At 36.5% G+C, this 21,502-nt stretch overlaps 1 protein-coding gene across 1 annotated transcript in view; it reads left to right on the top strand.

Annotated features, from left to right (window-relative positions):
• Positions 1-778: 778 nt before the first annotated feature.
• Positions 779-21,502, top strand: part of PLPP3 (phospholipid phosphatase 3) — a 40,738-nt gene continuing 20,014 nt past the window's right edge. The window contains exons 1-4 of the mRNA XM_015815035.1: positions 779-869; positions 1,807-2,036; positions 15,812-16,095; positions 17,242-17,299. Coding sequence (XP_015670521.1) covers positions 779-869; positions 1,807-2,036; positions 15,812-16,095; positions 17,242-17,299 — 663 coding nt within the window. The remainder of the gene's footprint in view (positions 870-1,806; positions 2,037-15,811; positions 16,096-17,241; positions 17,300-21,502) is intronic.

The following is a 21,502-nucleotide window of genomic DNA, read 5'->3' as shown; positions in this document are numbered from 1 at the left end:
TCCACATACACACAACCAAGGTGACCAAGTAAGATCTTGGTAAATAAAAGGTCCTGAACTTTTGATTCCCAACTGGCCACGATGGCAGTATTCTACCTCTGACCCTATTTAATTCTCTGCCGGTCTGGCTCACTGTGCAAGATTCAGTAGATGTCAGAATATGTCCCAGTCATATTCCACAATGTAGGTGAAATAAATAAGCTGGTAAAATGCTGAACTTGGCAATTGCTAGATCCACAGAGAAGCTGCACCTTTCTTAATGCTAGTTATGTTAGTGGTAGATCTGTCCCTTTGTATCACTCCCTAATGTTGGCCCTGGCCCTGGCATGGTAACAGCACCAGCTGCAGCCATTAAAGCTTACCATTAGCAAGTTCCAGGGTCATGGGAAGGTTTTTAATTTGCCAATTCTAAGGGAGAGGAGAATTGAGACAACAAATTGGCAAGGGCATTCAAGAGGATGCATATACACTTGCATATGTATAAATGGGATTTATATCCAAATTCGGAGCTGTCTTTCAGCAATTACTATAGTTTCACAATTGTGGATAACTGAACACTCCATCCATTCCCACTTTTCATCCAATCGACATAGTCTAAAAACCAGAACTCAGTTAATGTTACTTTTAAAAGACAACATTTAAGACACAGTGCTTTAGTATACACCTAGACAATCTTTTCCTTGTGTGTGTGTGTGTAGTATGCTTAAATCAAATCATTGAAATCCAGAAAAAATTCATTTGTGTTACAAGCAGAGACTATTGTGATATAATGGGCAACATGAGATTAGAATCAGGAAACCTGGATATAAATGCTCGCTCATTGTATCAGTACTTGTTAATGGAAGAGAGCTTGCTGGTAGGAAGAGTTGGTAGGAAAAATGACAGTGTCATACATGAATATATAAAAGCCTAAATGCTTTTTGTATATTTTTATTTATGGAGGGCATTGTATTTTGAACGCATTGGCACCCTATCTGCATACTGATAGAGTGCCAATGTTCCTGTTCATAAAACTAATTCTAAGAATAGAGAAATTATTTGAATGAGACTTCAGAGAGAAAACATGTCACTTATCCTGTAATTCTGGAACTATCCCTTTCAACAAGGGGCAACTACGGCCCCTTTACATCTGTGGACTCCAACTCCCAAAATTCCTGAGTTAGCAAGGAATTCTGGGAGTTCACGTCTACAGGTCATGAAGGGGCCATAGTTGCCCACCCCTGCAATTGAGGTTTCGTGTTTTTGAAGCAAAAGAGACAAAACTCTACCCTTTCCCATGAGTTAGAAAAAGTTAAATGTTGGGGCACTTTGTATATTGGTTGGCTATCAAGTAAGCTGAAGACTTGTGGGCCCCTATGTTTTGTTAAAAGGGCATTTCCTAAGCACAATGGTTTCTTTCATCAAGCAATCTGTTGCTTATTTCATAGTAATCCATTATAGATGGAATAATAGAGACCATATTTCTGTTTGGCAACTTTCCATGTATGTTTTAGAGATGATTACATTTGTTATTGGTAATGTAAACATTATTCAAGATCTTCATTTTAGTCTTGTGAACTCACCAGCAAGTTCATTTTGTTTATTTGTGGTTGGACAGCACATAATTTCTGTAGCTTTTGCTGAGCAGAAAAAAAAATAACTATCTATGTCCATCTCACCTTTGTATTATTCTATTACTACACGATAGATGAGGCCTGAAATAAAATTGTTTTAAAGATGACAGTTCTGCTGGGCTGGATGACTGTGCTCTTATGGACCTGGCTTAAGATGAAGTTGCAGGTCTTCATTGAATTATTAATAATGAAGATTTCTTAGTTATTTGGCTGAGTGTTCTATGTTCCTTAATAACTTTTTCTTCTCTTGCTTTTCTCCTATTAGCTGGATTGCCGTTTTTGATCATTGAAACAAGCACAATTGCACCCTATCCACGGGGATTTTACTGTAATGATGAAAGCATCCGTTATCCTATGAAAAGTGGAGAGACCATCAATGATGCTGTCCTGTGTGCTGCAGGCATTCTTATTGCCATACTTGCTGTAAGTAAGACAAATATAGAAATTTGCATCTAGTAACCAAATTTGCAACAAAATGTTTTCTGTCTTTAAGCAGAATAATTGGCAAAGCCATAATGTTGGGTTTTTGGTTTGACATGCTTCATGACTTCAGCCATGGTTGGTTTTTTTAAACACCAGGGCTTAAATTAAACTCAGCCACTGGATCGTAAACAAAATACATGTACCTGTCTTTTGGTACTATTCATAAATAGTTAGTCATTAAACTATCTTTGGGGGGGGGAAGGATGTGGAATAACTGGCTTTCATATTACACTTTCAACTGCAAAATATATTTGGCCACTGTACAGATCAAAATAATGTAAATGAAGTTAGAGTATCCTATCTCTGAGGATGGTATTAGGCGATTAAGGATGTAGCACTTGGAAAACTTTTATAAATCAAAACATATACAAATAATCTCAAAGTAAGGACATGATGGCCTTTCAGAACCATGCAAACAAGATAAATCCCACAAAATTTAGTTCATACCATTTTCCAGTAATGTGCAGTTAGGAGTTTCGAAGGTTCTAGTGCACAGTATCCATAGATTGATAGTTTTTGTTTTTTTGGTATTTGTATTTCATGATGAATCATAAAGTATATTCTTTCTTGGAATTAGCAATTATCTGTAAATATTTCTCACATGGTATTGAGTTCAAAGATAAAAAATGAAGTTTAATTTGAAATGAAATGTGAAATTGGAAAAATGAAGAGAAGTAAGGTCTATAGTATATAGCAGGGGCCTTCAAACTTGGCCCTTTTATGACTTGTGTACTTCAACTCCCAGAATTCGTCAGCCAGGTACTGGCTGAGGAATTCTGGGAGTTAAAGTCTACAAGTCATAAAAGGGCCAAGTTTGAAGACCCCTGCTATATAGGGTCTACAGGTGTATATTACCACAGTTCTTTGCAAATAATAATTTGCTCGATACTCTTGCTTGGAGACATTTCTGCAAATATTTTCTCATTATCAAGTAATGATCTTGGAAGGAGTGAACTCTGTATAGCATAGGCAGTAAAGGGACACTATTTTATGCACAGACACATAAATGGAAATGGTTTTATAATTGAATTTTCCTAACCACCAAGAGCCCCAACCCAGATGGGATGTCAAAGTAATTACAACGTACAACAAGAATAAATCTTTGGCTATGTTTTTAAACCATAGTTTATTACGTGTGATCCCATAAGCTATGATTTACATTTGCTCTGCAAAGTAGATGAAACTTTGGTTTGTTAAAATAAGTAAGAATTAATTCCTTGAATGCATAAAGGAAGAAGAAGGAGACAGTCCATGAAGTCAAGAGTGATTTTTACAGTAACAAATAATGGTTTGGTATGCTTATGAAGTAAGTTATTCTGATAAATGCTGGAAAGTTGGGTTATGTTTCTGATTAAACTAGGAGATTTAAGTGCAGGGCTGCACATGATCAGCTACACAAAATCACTGATTTGTAGACAAATGTAATGTCCATATTTCAGAACAATTTCAGTAACTATTTACATAAATAATCTTATGAGAAGAAATTTTTTTTCACATGAATGGCCAACTTCGTTATTTCCTTTCCCAGGCAATTCATTCATTTTTGAATGCCAGCATGATGACTGGACTGGTCGGTCAGATGCCATATTTTTAGTCTTCTCAGATGAGATGCTGTTCTTTCCCCTCTTTTTCCTTTTTAATTGTTTTTTTCCCTTCAGAAGTTTTTTTATAATCAAAATGGCCACTGAGAAGCAGTGCCTAAAGAAGCTCAATCATAAGAATCACAAGCTGATTCTCAGGTAGAAAGTTTGGGAGTGGAAATTATTTTATGAGAAGTTAGTTTAATAAACTAAATAAGGACTGCTTCTGATTTCTAGTATGCTTTACAGATAGTACTGGCTTAGCAACACTAATTGGGATTGGAAACCCCTTTAAGTGACATGGTGATAAGTTGAAAAATCTCATGACTTAGTGACAGCAATTCTGGTTGCTGTCATTAAGGATTGCATTGGTTATTAAACAAGGACCTCGCGTATCTATGACTTCTGACTTCCTGCTAGCTTCCTGATTAACTTTACTTGTAGGAAGCCAACAGGGAAGGTTGCCAATCATAATATGATCGTGGGATTTTGTGGACTGGGCATAAGTCCCGTTTGATTCCTATTGCAAGTTCAAACAATTGCCGAACAAATGCTCATTAAGCAAGGACCACCTGTGTTGTATTGGTCAGTGACGGAAATAAATATGATAAAGTGATAAAGTATGTATTAATAATAGTCAAGCAAGTATTAATCAGCTTTCTTACAACAAAAATGGCAGATTAATTAAAAACTAAAAAGGAAGACACAACCAAACAATTTTAAAAAATGCTTATGGGTTAGATTTGCAGATTTTTAAAAAATTAAATTACAGTAACCAGTACTGGGAAATATAAATGAATTGATACTATTAACATTTTTAAAAAGTGAAGAAAGCTTTATTAGTTATAGTGAAATAGAGAGATACAATTTTGACTCTTTAAAAAAATAGAGATGATAGAGGTAGAGAAGATACAAATAAAATAATTACTGCAAAATTTAAAAACAGCATTTGTTATTGGGTACATTCTAGTTGATACAGCTATGTCTACAGCTTAATGCTCCTTGTACTAGTCTTGTAACCACTTCAGCTAAATAAAGCGTTGCAACATTGCTATTGTGTACATAACCTGCTCATTTAGAAAGGCAATGATTGATGAATAACCCAGTGACAGAAAGAAGATAATTGTTTAGATTACCATTTCTATTCTGTACTAATTTTATTTGTGTAATCGTGACCTACATAGCTGAAAGAGCCATAGCAGCTATAATCCCTGCAGGTTGAAAAATTATATTTCATTGTTTCCAAAATCTTTTAGACTTGCAGACAGCTATCCAAAAAACAAATACATGTTTCCTTTGAAAGATATAATTTGTGATCCAGGATTATTTGAAATCTTCAGGAATATACAGCATCCCTATTTTCCTCTTATTCTTTTTGATTGTTTTCAAACAGCATAGAAACATTGGGGAAGATTGAGCATTCATTTTTATTGCTAGAACTTTTTAAGGGGAGGGATTTCTTTTTTGTTATCAACAGAATATCTGTGAGAGGTCTAGGTCATGTTTTATGAAGCTTCCAGGATTCACGAAGTTCTTGTTAAATAAACTTTGGAGGTTATGACCTTTGTCTCCTATGGTGCATGACAGGATATGAATGCACAAGGCACTTCAGATACTAATTGCCTTAGGGACCATGTTTCCAGACCTCCCCTAAATAATCCCAGAGATTATCCCAGTGTGTATTTCTTTCACCTTAGAAGATGCAGCTTAATTTTTGAGGTTCTCATATTATGCACTAGTCCTGGTCATGATTTATAAAAATTCCCCTTACAGGCCAGCTAGTAAGTGTCTCAGTTGTAATAAAAGGCTTTCTCTTTCCATATTTGAGTAACTAGAGTTATTGATCTTTTGACATCTGTGTCTTACCAGTTTAGAAGAGACACTTGATGTACATAGGGGAAGTAAAGATCACATGCATACTTATATGGGAGTAAATTTAATTGGGCACCCTAGCCTTTGTTTCTAAATAAACATACACAGACATAATTGCATTGCACGTTCTTGAACAGGATTTAATTTGTGTTTTTATATGGTAGATTACACTGAGGTTCTTAGAGGATAGGAAAGTAGCACCTCCAATAATTCATATGCTACCTATGTCAGTCATTTAGATATACCCACATTGAGCTACAAAGTCTGACAGAATATAGTATATTTTGGGGAGTGGGGTGAGAGAAACAGTTATGCTTACAAAAAGGTACCACTAAAAATAAGATAAATATGTGTGCTGGTAGTCCTTGCTTACCAACCGTTCAATCAGTGATTGCTCAGTGATTATGACAGTACTGAAAAAACAGATTTAAGCCTGATCCCCCAACATGTCAGCAATCCCAGCACTTGGCCCCTGGCTCACACTTATGATGTTTGCAGTATTCCACAGTCACGTGATTGCTATTTGTGACCTTCCCCAATGGCTTCCCACAAAAAAAGTAAATGACAAAGTATAAATCGTTTGCACCCTCCCCTTCCCAGTAGTACCTTCCCTGACCCTGCCATGCTCTCACTATGCTTCTCACTTACCTATTTGCCAGCCTCCCTTTGAACAGCCAAGAATGTGTATAATGACCCACAATTCTTGCTTAGTGATGGCAGTAGGGACTTCATCACTTAGCAACAGAGATTCTGGTCCCAATTATCATTGTTAACCGAGAACTGCTGTATTCAACTGAAATCTTAACAATTTTCCACCTGATTGGATCCTTAAAAATACAAGTAGTCCTCGACTTACAACCACAATTGGGATCAGAATTTCTGTTGCTAAGCAAGGAGGCTGTTAAGTGAGTCGTGGCCTTTTTTGCTATGGTTGTTAAGTCAAATCCCTGCAGCTGCTAAGCCAGGGGTAGGCAACCTTGGCTCTTTTATGACTCGTGGACTTCAACTACCAGAATTCCTGAGCCAGCTATGTCATAAAAGAGCCAAGGTTGTCTACCCCTGTGCTAAGCTAATCCAGTTTCCTCCATTGATTTTGCTCATTGGAAACTGGCTGGGAAGGTTGCAAACGGTGATCACAGGACCTCAGGATGCTGCAGTCGTCATAAATACATGCCGGTTGCCAAAACAGCTGCATTTTAAACTCATGATCATGTGGTTGCTGCGACTGTCATATGTGCGACGATCATGTATAAGCCTTTTTTTTTTCGGTACCATTGTAATTTTGAACGGTCACTGAATGAATGTTGTAAGTTGAGAACTACCTGTACAGTAACTTGAAAATTAAAGAATTCCTACTTGGGAAGGGGCAATTGCAAGGATGACTTGGCAGATTCAGAGAGGCAAGTTCTATTAGAGGCTTTCCAAGTATTTGCTAAAAACAGTTTTCAGCCCTGTTTTCAGCATAGTGAAATGCTGTTCCTAACATCACTATTCCCCTTTAAACATTTCCAGCAGTTCACACCACATGGATCCTCTTTGCTGGAGACACAAGTCAGAAGAAGAGCTTAATATCTTTAAAACTTGTTTATTCAGGATGAAGTTTCAGCTTTTGCACATCTGTACTGAATTAGTTGCCGGAGCATTCTTTCTTTTTCTTCTTACTAAAAAAAACCCCAAGGTTCAGCATTTGCCAAAAGAACAAGATTCTCCTACTTCAACTTATTAAGGGTTTTGCCACAATTTTGGCTATAGGAGGATGGGTCATGACTGTGTAATGGCATGCTGATGGGAAGGCAAACTCTCCAATTTTCAAACTGCTATATTTGTGCAATTATCAAGACCACCAGCAGTAAAAGAAAATATTAATCTTGTCAAATACTCACACATGTCCCTTAGGCAGTCCCTTATTAGTAGTTTTTTAAATGGAGCCTATTTTTGTATATTCCAAAGATAAAATCATTCTGTAGTTTTTGTTGCTTTTCCCCCCTAATTTAGTTATAATCATATTCCTGGTTACATAAGATTAAGTTTGATTGTGCCCAATTTGTGTTGTAAATTTAAATCTTACAATGTTTCGCTAGATCAGGCAGAATTTATTTCTGTATCTTTGATGGTGTATGCAAAATAATGAGAAATGAAGGTAGAAAGATTCAGTTACAGTTTGTGATTAGAAATTTGAAGGCATCAATATTTGATTTCAACTGATCTCAGAGTCAATTTGCTAAAGAAAAATTAATGGAGGCATCAAAATTTCTGCAGCTGCTTTAATTTTTTTGGCAGAGTAAGTTGAAAACAGGAAACATAGAAGAGCTTTTTAATTTTAGAAATTTAAGCTCTAGTCTATACTTTTCAAGGATTTGTTGAAATAATAGAACATTCTTCCTGAACCTCTTTTAAGGTAAAGATAGTATATATGAAGAACTGATAGCTCCCTAATTGTGCGGCAAAGGGCATATTAGAAAGCTTTCTTACCAATATAGAAAGTATCCTCCTTCACAATAAAAATTTCAAAATTAAAACTTTTCCTAAAACTCTTCTACCTTCTAAATCAGGGGTGTCAAACTCAATTTCACTGAGGGCCGCATCAGCATTGTGGTTGCCCTGGAGGGGCCGGATGGGTGTGGTCAGAGTGGGTACAGCCTACTGGGTGGGCATGGATGGAATGGGTGTGGCCTACTGGGTGGGCATGGCCAGTTCTACATCATTCGCATCAAGGGTGCCTATGGGAGCCTGGGCAGGAGTGGGACAGGTCTGAGGGTCTCTGGCAGAAGGGGGTGAGACCGGGGCAAGTGCCAAGGCATGGTCCACCGGAGCAAGTGCCAAGATAGCCACCACAAAATTGTATATTGGTTCCCGGCTGACCTGGGCCAGGGCCAAGACAGCGGGGGCTGTTCCCTCACTGTTTCCAGGATGGCTTCGCGGGCCACATGAAACCACTTCGCGGGCCGCATCTGGCCCCGGGTCTTGTGTTTGACATGTCTGTTCTAAATGTTTACTTTTGGTGTGATTAATTGACAAGGTTAACTTTTGGATGGAACAATGTATTACATATACTTTGTGCAAACTTTAAAAATGGCAAATAATATCAGTACTGTCTATTATTATGAAATCTATAATATAAAAATAGTATAGTTCATATATTGTAAGTGAAACAGCAGCTAAGAATCTCAACTCACTCATGCAGACAAAAAGATGGATTTATTTAATATAATCCAAGAGAGAAAAAAGTTGCAGAATGGAAACAGAAATTACTTTTGTTTATTTTTGGAAGAGAGAGGGGGAGAGTAGAATGGGGACTTAGGAACTGCAAAGAGTTTGGGCAAAGAGACCGAGATATAGTTTAAGAATTAAGGACAAATAAGCATGAAAGGATTTTCTTGGAGAAAAACGGAAGATGACAGAATAGATTTAGGGAAAGATAAAGTATCACAAAAGAAAGAGAAGTTAAAAAAAAAATCTGAGTCCCTATTTCTCTCCTCTTCCCTCACCCACCACATATATCAGAATAGTGTGACAGCAGCAGAATGCTTCCATGAGCACTGTGAAAAATCAGGTGTTGTGCAAAGATGACTAAATTCTTTAGTTGGTGAACTCAATCATTCCTCCTCCTCCTCCCACCCATACCTGGGTAGAAACCAGCAAAAATGTTTTGGATCCTGCCAACCAGAAAACCAATTGAATCTTGAAATTATCTTCAAATCCCTCTGAAGCTATTTGAAAGGTCCTGATTTGATCCGATGTCCTGAATTGATTTGATTATTTGACTAGTGGGGTTGATTCAGTCAGATTTTCTTCAAAGCAGATAACCATTTCAAAGTTCTGCATAGGACAAGTGGACCTGTGTTAGATATATTGGGGTGGAAGTATCAATCTCTGTAAAATCCAAAGAGGTTTTTTTGTTTTTGTCTTATCATGTTTTTATGCACTAACCATTCATCCATACCCCAGGAAAGGATTTGAAACAGTCATATGGGTCAACTTAGATTTGTATATTTTCCTTGTATTTAATCAAATATATTGAATGTAGGCTTACTACAGGCCATATTTGCCTATGCATATCTGGTGGAAATACATTCCAAAGTGTCCACAGAAACCACCGAGGATTTGTTCCAGTAAAGGAACAATGTTTCAGTTGCCTGTAAATAACTCCAATAGACCATCTGGCAATTAATTGCATTCTTCCAAAGAAAAAGAGATTGAGACAGAGATGCCTTTATTCATGCCATATGCAAATCTAGTTCTTGGCTTTCTGCCTGCATTTGAAGGTAATCCAACGAATAGACAAGCCATCAGCTGGGCAGCACTTGTATCTCAAGGATTTCCAGCAGATTTTGGAACAGGCCAGGTCCTAAACCAGGGGTAGGCAACCTTGGCTCTTTTATGACTCGTGGACTTCAACTCCCAGAATTCCTGAGCCAGCATGGCTCCGCTTGGAGACCTCTCCCTTTCCCCTCAGCATGGCTGGCTCAGGAATTCTGGGAGTTGAAGTCCACAAGTCATAAAAGAGCCAAGGTTGCCTACCCCTGTCCTAAACCTAGGTAGCTTTAGTGAAGCTCAATTCATATCAATTTCCGTTTGGGAAAGTATTGCAATTTTGCAATCCAAATAATTCATGGAGCTTTATTTATAAAGTAAAAATACCTTTATGTTTGTCTTAAATTTTATACCATGAAGTAACCACGAATGCTCCATTTTTAAATTAATTCATTTACCTGTCTTCTCTTTCACATCCTTATTCTGTAGTTTACATAATCCATCTCTTCATTCATCTTCTGTTTTCCACAATCCAGTTTCTCAAACCCAGAAATCTAAATCTTACTTGCATTTTTTAATATATATTTTCATCTTCTCCCCTGCGAACTGGGCTGGCAAGGCAGAATAATCTTCTATGAATTATATCTGTGTATACTAATTGCTATCTTAGAAAGAATCTTCATGGGCTTTGACCCATGATTGTTTCTTATTAGACACTCTTAACCAACAATCAGTAAGCTTAGTGCCTGCTCAAAACCAGCAATGAATTTTTGAAGCATCTGTAAACCATATTCACATTTTACATTTTTTTTCTTTCTTATGTGAATGTAGATGAAATGTGCTAAGCATTAAAAAGAAAATTTGGGGATTCTATTGAGCAATCTGATGTCCCCACCTGCAGTGATGTGTGTTTTGTATGTTTATAAAGAAAGACCTTTATTATGTTGACTCTTCAGCTCTGGACTAAGTCTCCAATAAAGTTGTTTCCATTTGCCTAACATTTTACATTTGGTTTATTTCCTCTTGTTTCTTTTAGTTGTTTTATGGCTTTGGCATATTGACTTTTCATTTTATCATTCGATGCTACATTGATTTTTCAGATTCTTCTTTCATGGTGGAATGTTTGGAATTCTGCTAGGATTAAAGACAACTTTAGAAATTAAGACATTGAAGACCAAATCATAGGTTTCCTTCAGAAATAACAGTAAACATAAATACAGTTTCCTAGAAGTAGTGTAATCCATTGATTCTCACTTTGTATCTCTAAAGTAGACTTAATTCTTGAAAAATATCTTTCTCTTTTGCTTGAGGCATTTTAAAAGTTTTAGGTTTTTTTAGTTCCATGTTTTAGTTTCACTAGAAGTAATTAGTAAAATTGGAGTTCAGATCACCTATTTTGAAAATACGGCAAAAAGTAATTAAACTTATGTTTCCCTTTCATTGAGAATAAACATTTGGACTTGATTAAACTGTGTATTTTTATTAAACTGTCTTCAGTTTTTGAAATTAAAAGATGCTAGGCAAGCAGGTTTATACAGGCAATGTATAGTATTACTATTAAGTCCTAGGCACTTCCTGTAGATGTGGAAATAATCTAATTAAAGCTTGTGAATTGTGCTAATAAAAGCATGCTACCTATCGGAAGCAACAGAAAAATATGAGCAAGTATGAATTCATCCATGATCGTAAGGACCATTGTACTAATAATTGAATGTAAACACCATCAAGAGATGAAAACTCTTATTCAAATATGCCTATGCTGATTGCATTTCAAGTTGTAATGCAAGTTTATTGTATTATAAAATAATATATTTTAGCATTGCTTCTGTGCTTGCTTGATCCTTACACACAATCATTTGCTTTGATCATGTCATCCATCTTGAAGCACGTACCCTAACTTAAATATTCCCTTTTCTGTCTCATATACTTCCAGGAAATTGCAGATTTGTGACCCTCTTTTCATTTCCAGTCCTCTATCCAAAACTATATAGCAACTGGATGACATAAGCATATAATTGGGAGGCAAGCTATAAATGCTGATTTATAGTGCTCCGAAAATGAAGCCCTTGCCTGATTAATTTCACTGTGCTTTCTAAATAATGCCACAAAACAAATTTCTTTTTGAAATGGCCTTTCTAAATGTCATGGCTCCATATAATGAGGCTTTTAGTAGAAAATTATTGTTGATGGTCTGAGTAAATACTCAGATAGCCTTGTAATGCTTACACATTACAGTGTAAGCAAAAGGTCACAGATATTTAGTGTGACTATATCTTGTTTTAAATGTCCTTAATCTGGTACTCCCAAGACAGCTTGGTGCCTATCCTCTGGAACAAGGTTCTCTCTAAGATGCAGTTGGCCTTCACTCTGCCGTTGTTTAGATGAGCTGTGAATACCTAGTTTTTCACCCAGCCCTTTGACGAGGGACAGTGAGATCCTTTGTTTTATCATACTTTCCATGTTTTTCTTTATTTTTATGGTTTATTGTAATGCCTTTGATCGTTGGGATCGCCCTATGTTCATTCAGGCCTGAGTGCATACAAATTAATGTTTATTATTAAATTATTATAATCCCATTATCTCAGCTAGCAGAAAATGATGGAATTTTAGTCCAATACATTAGAATTATAAGCAGAATCAATATAAACAACACTATTAGTTAAGAACATTTTTAACGATTCAGGATTATTCCCCCCCCCCCCACTATTATGTGGCCTGTGGTATAATAGAAATGAGACTCAACCATGAAGTCTTTTTCAGGATAGTTTGCGGTTTTGCCTTAGAATAAGTTATATGATAAAATAATCAATTAAAACTAAACCTAAAGATATTTAGGAGCTATAAAGAAAGTGCTTCTTTAAACACTGTAAAATAAAACTGGAGATGAGAGGACAACCACCACTCGTAACATTCTTAAACAGGAAGATAAGATAAATAAGATTTGTTGTGGGCATACATGGAAGATAAATCTCCCTGTGGCTTAGACCAGGTTGGGTAACTATAGCAACTTTATGATCTGTGGACTTCAATTCCCAAAATTCCTGTGTCACCATGGATGTTTCAAGAATTCTGGGAAGTCCACAAGTCATAAAGTTGCCATAGTTGCCCACCTCTGACTTAGACTGTTGTTTTTCAACCTTGACATTGTTGAGGAATTTTGGGAGTTGAAGTCCACAAATTTTCAAACTGCCAAGGTTGAGAAACACGGGCTTAGACATTTGGGTGCAGTTATAATAGTAGCATTTTAAAAGCTCTCAATCCAGAAGGCAAGCTTGAACTCAGAGGATTAGTTTAGGAACTGTTGTGCCTGTGGAATTACTTGCAATTCTCGACTACACCTGAAGCTTATATTTTGCAATTTCTGAAAAGCAATTGTCCAATAAGTGGTGTAATGATGCCAGAAACGCCCACACCTTTTTGATTTTATTTTATTTGGTTGCTTTCGGGTAATAGGCAGTACATGGCATGTTCAAATGAAACCAGCTGGACTAGTTTTTCTAATTATGTTTCTCCAGGGTTGTCATCGCCTGTAGGTTAAGACCTGGAACGAAGATATCAGGATAATCCTAAAGTTTGCAACTCTTAAAACAGTAACAAGGTCTTACAGAGCCTTCTGATTTAATATCAAACCCACATTATACTTATAGTTTGGGGATCAATAAATTGCTCTGAAGTATTGTCTGTTTCTATCCTGATATGTATGTTCTCTTTTCAAGATCAGATTCAGTGTCTGGGAAATAACCCAACCACATTTGTGTCATGTGAACTCTTTAATTCAAATGTATAAAACACCTGAAATATGAGTATAAAAATAAAACAGTACTCTCCCCCAACACACATTTGTAGGTTGCACAGAAATGTCTGATTCAGCAAAATGAAGTAGATGTAAGAATTCCAGCTATGTGGGTGATGTGGACCACAAACCACACCTGTAGCATCTTTAACCACACTAAGCAGAGTAGAGCTACAGAGGTAGAGTGGAGGATTTCATTTTATTCTTCAGAATAATCACATTGTCATACAGAAAAATGGGTTTAGTAAGTACGAACATGAAGAATATGGAGATTTGTCATTTCACTGGTCAATAGAGCACAGATTTGTTCTTCAAGATGATCTAAAACTAGCATGACAGTGACTCATTTAAGCAAATCTTTATTACTTGTCCCATACAGACTCTGGAAAGCAATAAAATAAATATGTTTTGTGAACTACAGTAGCCCCCTGCTAATTTGTTCAGATATATTGAAGCTGAAACAGGCAGCCCAAAGTACTATATACTAGTTCCACTGAATGAGTGGCTCTTTTTCTGATAAATAGAATTGTCTATATATGAGCAGTATTTACTGTAATGGGATTAGAAACAGTTTTTTGATAAATCACATCTTTTTGTCAATACACTAAAAAAGCCATATAAGTTCTTAGCGGGAGGAGCAGAGAGAAAATCTGATTCATAGAAGAGAAAAACAAAGCACTGTGTTTATTCATAGAAAGGATGACGTGATAGCTTGGCAGTACATTAATAAACATAAGCTACCTGCTGCAACTAGTTAGATACTCAGAGCATTTAAGAGGAACTAATACAGTCAAGGTTAACACACAAAATCAGAGGAGCAAACCCATGTGCCAGTAGACCAGTTTTTCTCAACCTTGGCAACTTTTCGATGTGTGGACTTCAACTCCCAAAATTCTCCAGCTAGCAACTCTAGCTGGAGAATTCTGGGAGTTGAAGTCCACACATCGTAAAGTTGCCAAGGTTGAGAAACACTGCAGTAGACACTCCCATCTACAAATTAATATCTGAGAAGTAAACATAAGTATCTCTTAGCCTTCATCTTCTTCTAGGTCAGTACATCCATAACTGTTACTTCACTTCACATCATCTTCCCCTCAATATTAGTAGAAAACGCTATCTATAATACACAGGGTGAAGGTCTGGATTTAATTTCAGATGGACTGGTGCTACTATTAGTTGGAATTGAGTTGGTTGGTCAGTGGATCAGGATAGATAATGGTCTTCACTGCTGCCGTTCCAAACTACTGCCGAAAACAGCTGCTTCATTATGAAGTTGTAAAATAATGTGGTTAATTTGTTGCCCTGAATACCCTCTTATGTTAGCTGGTAGGCCAACTGGAAAATTAGTAGTAAGTGTTCATCATCATGCCTGAGGCATTGAGTACTCTTGGGTTAGATTTGAGTATTTGGTATGTAAATGAAGATTTGCAAATCATTTCGAAAAATAAAAAAGACCATATTAGAAAAACCATCAGATGTTCAGGCAAAGAGATCACTGTCCCAGACACTGGCAAAAATATGAAACTGTTTGGTACACAAGTAGATGTTTGGGCAACCAGTGTGAGTGTATGATTTCAATATCTGCAAGAATAAGGACTCAAAACCACACTGGGAGGCTTGATTGAATTCTTCATGGCTTTGATGGTATATTTAAAAAGCAAACCTATATGGAAAAAAAGTGCCTGAGCACATTTAGCATTCTGAAATATGCTACTAGTTGTTAGATGAACAGTTCAAAACTCTTAATTTGAGCTAATCTACTTTTACAATCTATTTTTCTGCCTGTGATGATTCTCACTTTATTGGCTATATTTTTCCACTGTTAAATGGAAAATTGTGACTTAATAGAAGAGGCAAATCACCTTAAAATTTCCTTCAAGTCAACTTCAGTACCGGTGAGGAAAGACAGTCTGTAGTTTTCTTGGCAACAATATGCTATTTCCTTTTTCTGGATGCTTTCTCAAATCCACAGCCTGCTATTTCCATGTGACCTCCCCAAAAATATATTGGATCCAGTCCAGATTACCTTTTTGCTATCAGCCAAGTTCAACTAGTTGCTGCCAATAATTTGTTACTAATAAATCATTTGGTGAACAGATTTCAGCAGTTACACTGTAATAAGCTATTGTGTTAAAGCTATATAGTCTTCAATAAGACTGAATATCCTTTCCAAATGATAGCTTTTTTAAAAAAAAATACACCTTTCTTTTTTGCAGATTATTATAGGAGAGTTCTATCGGATCCACTGCCTGAAGGAGAAATCTCGGTCTTTTATCCAGAACCCATACATTGCAGCATTATACAAGCAAGTGGGCTGCTTTGCATTTGGCTGTGCTATCAGTCAGTCCTTTACTGATATTGCCAAAGTGTCGGTGGGACGCCTGAGACCTAATTTCATTGCAGTCTGTACGCCAGACTTTACAAAAATCAACTGCTCCCAGGGTTATATACAAGAATATCAGTGCCTTAATCCTGATGAAAGCAAAGTCCAGGAAGCAAGGTAAGAGTCTTTTTTTTCCAACTCAACCAAAATGATGTCCTTTTGTCTATGTAGATTTCATAAATCTTGCTAAAAAAATAATATGTGGAAGAAGAACGCAAAAGGATATTAACATTGTTGGGAAATCAAAAGTAAAAGTAAAAAGTAAAAGTAAAAAAGCAATTAAGAAGAGGTGTGACTGATGTATTGAAAGAAGTTATTTTCATAAAAGCATAGAATATAATTGTCAAAGGCTAGCTGAAAGATCATCTGCCCACGGTGAGAACACATGACTATATAGGTTTTTTTTGTTTATCTCTATTAATGCTGTACTGGAAACTGGAGAAAGGGAGTAGTCATTCCATGCATAGTCAGGATTTTTTTTATCATTAGATAGGATTACAGATACCAGTTTAATTCAACTGTAAAAATGAATTGGACAGACTCTCTTAGGAAGACACCATATGTGAATCTACACAGCATACTAAATTCATATTATACTCTCTGTAAGAGGAAGTGTGCTTCCTCACACTGGGTACAGCGATGATTGCATTGTTTCAGTTTTCTACTTCTCAAGAGTACGTGAATGGATTTCATAGGAAGATTGGATAGCAATTGCACTTAGACTTATACACCGTCCCATTGTGTTTTGCTGCACTCTCTGGGCGGTTTACAGAGCTAGCTTATTTCCCCCAACAATCTGGGTCCTCATTTTACCAACCTTGGAAGGCTGAGGCAGTCTTGAGCCCTGTTAGGATCGAACTCCTGTCAATGGGCAGTTAGCCTGCAATATTGCATTCTAATCACTGCGCCACCACGGCTCACAATAGTTGTTTAGTAAAACCAAACAGGGATATTCAATCAATTATTGAACATTACCCAGAGTCACCTAGTTTGTGTATGGGGGTGTATAAATGGTTGCAATGACAAGTATTTGATTACTAGTTGTCCTTTTGTTTTATACTACACATAAATCAGTTAACAAAATATTTCTGCTGTCTCTGTAACAATTATTCAATCTTGAATTAATAGTTACAAATGAATTTGGGTAGAATAAAGAGTTTTAGTTCTGTGGATTTTTCACCTTAAGAGATGATAAAGCAGAGTAAACGACCATTTATTCAAATAACAGAGGGAATACAATGCTTCATATCTTTTCTTTTTCAGGAAATCATTTTTCTCTGGACATGCTTCCTTCTCACTCTATACCATGCTTTATTTGGTGGTAAGTCTAAAGTTATTTTACTTAGCAAATCATGTGTAATCTCTCTTTCTCTCAGATTTATAATGGGAAATGAATGAATATTATGAACCAGAAAAAGTTAAAAAAAATCACTAGTATATATATTTCATGTAATAGAATCATAGATTAAAGCTTTATTTATTACAACCTAGGATATGACTTCAAAGGCTTGTCTCTTAATCCTAGTTTACACAGTCAAATTCCTATATGGGGTTGTTTATGTAAGAATAAATCCATGTTAAAAAACCCCGTTATTATGAAGAAGCATAGCCACAGTAATTCAGATTCTACTAGTTCATAGAATATATGGTTGAAACTAACTTGACTTTTACAAGTTCATGCATCTGCATACAAAATTGCTTGGAAAATGCAGCAGTGTAAACATGAAGAAATGCAGTCATGTGAACAATGTTATTTTGGCTTCCAGCCATCATTTCCATGTAAAACAATGTGGCACGAATCCTGCAATACTGGTTTCTCTTTTTACGTTTAAGAGTTTCTGATAGTTGTTTTGTATCCAGCCAATGTTAGATTCAAATAAGGGTCATAGAGGTTTTATCTAGCAGATCCAAAATTCAAGTTGTATGATAGTGTTAGGAAGGACTGAAATACTGGAAGATCTCTGAATTTCAGTGATAGACTACCTCTAGTTTGATGGTCCAAAAATAATGTTGTTTGTTCATGAATGTGGTACAAGTGCTTGCTATCAAAAGGGGTAGACGTGAGGTAGATAAATCACTATGTTTTGAAATTAAAAAATAGCAAAAGCTATATTAAGAATGTATTGGACAGAATGGAACAAGAGTTACTGAAGAAGAATTCAATAACCCTACACAGAATATATCAATTGATAGCCCAGATTAGCTGGTTGATGCACTTAAAAAAGAACACCACATCTCTGTTCAGGAAGAATAATAAAACAAACCCATGTGGCAAAGTTATGTACTCCCTCCCCCATGTGTCAGCCTCACTAGGTAGATCAGACCAGAAAATCAACTCCACTGGAAAGATGGCAGAGATTGAGATTAGCTATAGTAACAGGACTTTGTGAGATTGTGCTGCACTTCCTCTTCCTTATAGTCCAGTGAATTCGGAAGGCATCTGCCTGAGATACTTTCGAATGTTATCTCATTCTGGATTTAAAAATGTTTTACCCTTTGTTGCTTTAGCAGTGGTCATCTTCCTTAGGGTGTCCAGCCTTGGCAACTTTAAGTTTTATGGACTTCAAGTCTTGGTTGTCTGGGGAATTCTAGGAGTTGAAGTCCACAAGTCTTAAAGTTGTCAGGGTTGGACACATCTGCTCTGTACCGTAACACCTTGATTAAATGATCAGTAGTGACCTGATTAAAACAATAACTCTGATTAATGGCAAATATATTATTGAAACTTTACCCCCTCTTTCTCCCACCATGGTGTTCTATATAATAACAACATGTTCTCCTTTCCTATAGCTGCTGCAGGACCACTAACCACAAAGAAACAGATTGGCATTAGAACTGTAGTTAGGCCCAGAATCTACTTCCCATGAGGCAATTAAATAAAAATCCACTCAAAATTGCCATGTTCTGCTTTGATATCTAGAACTTGGTTAAGTCTCATGCACACCCAAAATTTCAGTATGGAACACTATAAAAACTTGCCTTAGATATAAACAATTGTTTAGTAACGTTAGGAACACAAGAAAGGCTGTATGTTTTTTTTCCCTACACTGTAGAGGAGAATATTTGGATAGAATAAATGAATGAATGAATTTGTTTTCAATTAGAGTTCTCTTTTAATTCTGAAAGAGAGACTCTACTTTTTAATAATTTTAATATATTAACTGGATGCAAGAATGTAATACATTAACTAGATTCTGCTCCTAGTGAAACAGCCTTGTTGGCTATCTAGCCAGCATTAAAACAAATTCAGGTTAACTAATACTACCCATGAACTGTGGTTGGTCAGTCTTGATTATCAACTGTCATTTATTAGCTCAGAACAATTGTTAAAGAAGTAGGGATAATTTCAAGCTTACAGGAAAAGTAGGGACACTTTGGGGAATGAAAATAACAGCTCTTTATTTTAATTTTAAAAATATAGTTGTAGCCTAGAGGAGCAATTCAGCCTCTTGTCTGCATCAGACAAAACTTGAATCCTCTGAAAGATCACTAAAAATTCTTTGCTTCCAAGAGTGGCTGCACCCACATTTTGTGTCCAAAATGGGCCAGAGTGTGAAATGGGTACAGAAGTACAATCCTTGAAATGGGTCCATTGCTTTGAATGTCATGCATTCCTCAGATTTAAAGAAGACTTGGAATGCTTGGAAATCCTTATCTGCCTGGCTATGGTTACAACAGCATCAAGAGCACAGAACACAGCGAGAGCAAAGGAAAAAAAAAAAAGGGCGCAAAATGTACGCCCTTGCACATACTTCATTTCATCAGAAAACATAATGAGATAATGTTAGGCTGCTTATCTGGCATTTGCATACATTGAGTGAAAATTATAATTATCTCTTTCATTAGGCGAAAAGGGGGGAAAAAAAATAAAAACCTTCCTTTACCCAGAAGCACTCCAGGAAGCAGGGCAGGTGGATTGACTTGCCTACATAGTTTCACTCAAAATTTCTGGGTCTGGCCTTGTTTTTCTTTGTCAATGAAAAATGGCTCTGCCCTTCCTTTCCTCTGCTTGTTATGCGAAAGTGCTTCCTGGCTGGAAGTTAGCTGGGTAAAACTCCTGAAAGAAACCTTGCATAGGTCAATTATGGGTGGAGCAGCCCTAAGGTCTTGGGAAGGAAGAGGGAGAGATTTAATGAGTGATTTGTGATTAAAATATAACATGGGAAAGGCCCTTTTTCCCCCCTTTTGAGACTTTCCAAAGATCTGTAGGCCCCATATCTGTCATATTCTTAGATATGAAATAGGAATGGGGGTACCAAGGAGAGATGCAGACTTGAACGTATGAAAACATTAAATATTTCTATGTATAGGCCTTTCTTATTACATTTCCTTCTTGTTGCTGCCTGAAAAGATAAATTAAGACAACTCCCTGCAGTTCTTCCTCCTCCTTTCGCCTTTCCTCTTTAAGTTGGTAGTAATCTTTGAAATTTAATTACCATACATCCAGGCTGTTTGATAGTCTGTGACTATGTGAATTTATTTGCTCACGTTTTCCTCTCACTTTTTTCCCCCTGTAAGGATTTCAAAATTACTCCGTAAACATTTATCCCATTTCCTCTCTGCAATGTTAAAATAACATGGCCAATGAATTGGAGGGACGAGCATGCAAGGCAAAAGCAGTGAAAACTTGATTTTATTCCCAGCAATGCATAGATGGAGTGTTTGTATTTGGCTTTTAGTTATTAGCAATGAGGCTCATCTCTTGGACATTTGGATAAAGGATTTATGTAACTCATCACCACTATCATTGCTGGGACAGCCTTGCATGTAAAGAATGGTTGGAAGACAAATCTTTATTTAAAAACATTATTTCTTCAAGAAATAAAGAGTATATTGACCCTCATTTCTAATTTCCTTAACTAGAGTAATGGAGAATAGTCCTGACAGCTTCTGCAAAGCCACATTGTATTGAATACTTTTTGTTTAAAGGGTTAGATAATCCAACAGTAGGGTATGTAGAAAAGGCCATCTTAATGTGACATAGCAGAGGCACGCAGGTCGCAATCTTCTAGTCAGGAGGGCATGGTGTTTTTCTATTCAAATCATAATAATCTCTAGATATAGATGTGCTGGGGTATGCAGATTTTATGAAAATATAAAATTTATTGTTTGCAGTCTTCAGTCCCTTTTTAGTGCAACGCTCTATCTCATCCTTAAGAGTATACTCAGAATTGTTTTGTTTGTTCATTTTTTTCCCACTTGTTTAATCAGAAGAATCTAATGGTCCTTCCGAGAACTGGAGTGGGAAGAAGAGTTTTTAAAACTTGGCTTTGCACATCAAATTAAATTACGATTTTTTAAAACAATGCCTTGCTTTAAAAAAACCCAAAATATCTGGGTGCAAACACAATGCTAAGTCATAAACCATGTTTGCAAACCACAGTGCCTAAGTCTAGACATTGTACAAAGTGAAAATCGGTCTATACCTGGTCTGCACAATTCATCAAGGTGAAAGAGCCACATTGATAAACTAAAAACCCTCAAGAGTCAGAAAGAAACACTGGAAATGTCAATCAGCTGTTCT

The sequence above is a fragment of the Protobothrops mucrosquamatus genome, unplaced genomic scaffold (assembly GCF_001527695.2).
Source record: "Protobothrops mucrosquamatus isolate PMUCROS unplaced genomic scaffold, P.Mucros_1.0 scaffold304, whole genome shotgun sequence".
NCBI classification, from domain to species: Eukaryota; Metazoa; Chordata; class Lepidosauria; order Squamata; family Viperidae; genus Protobothrops; species Protobothrops mucrosquamatus.
The sequence above is the reverse complement of the archived record's forward strand: the minus strand, read 5'-3'. Positions and strand labels throughout refer to the sequence as shown.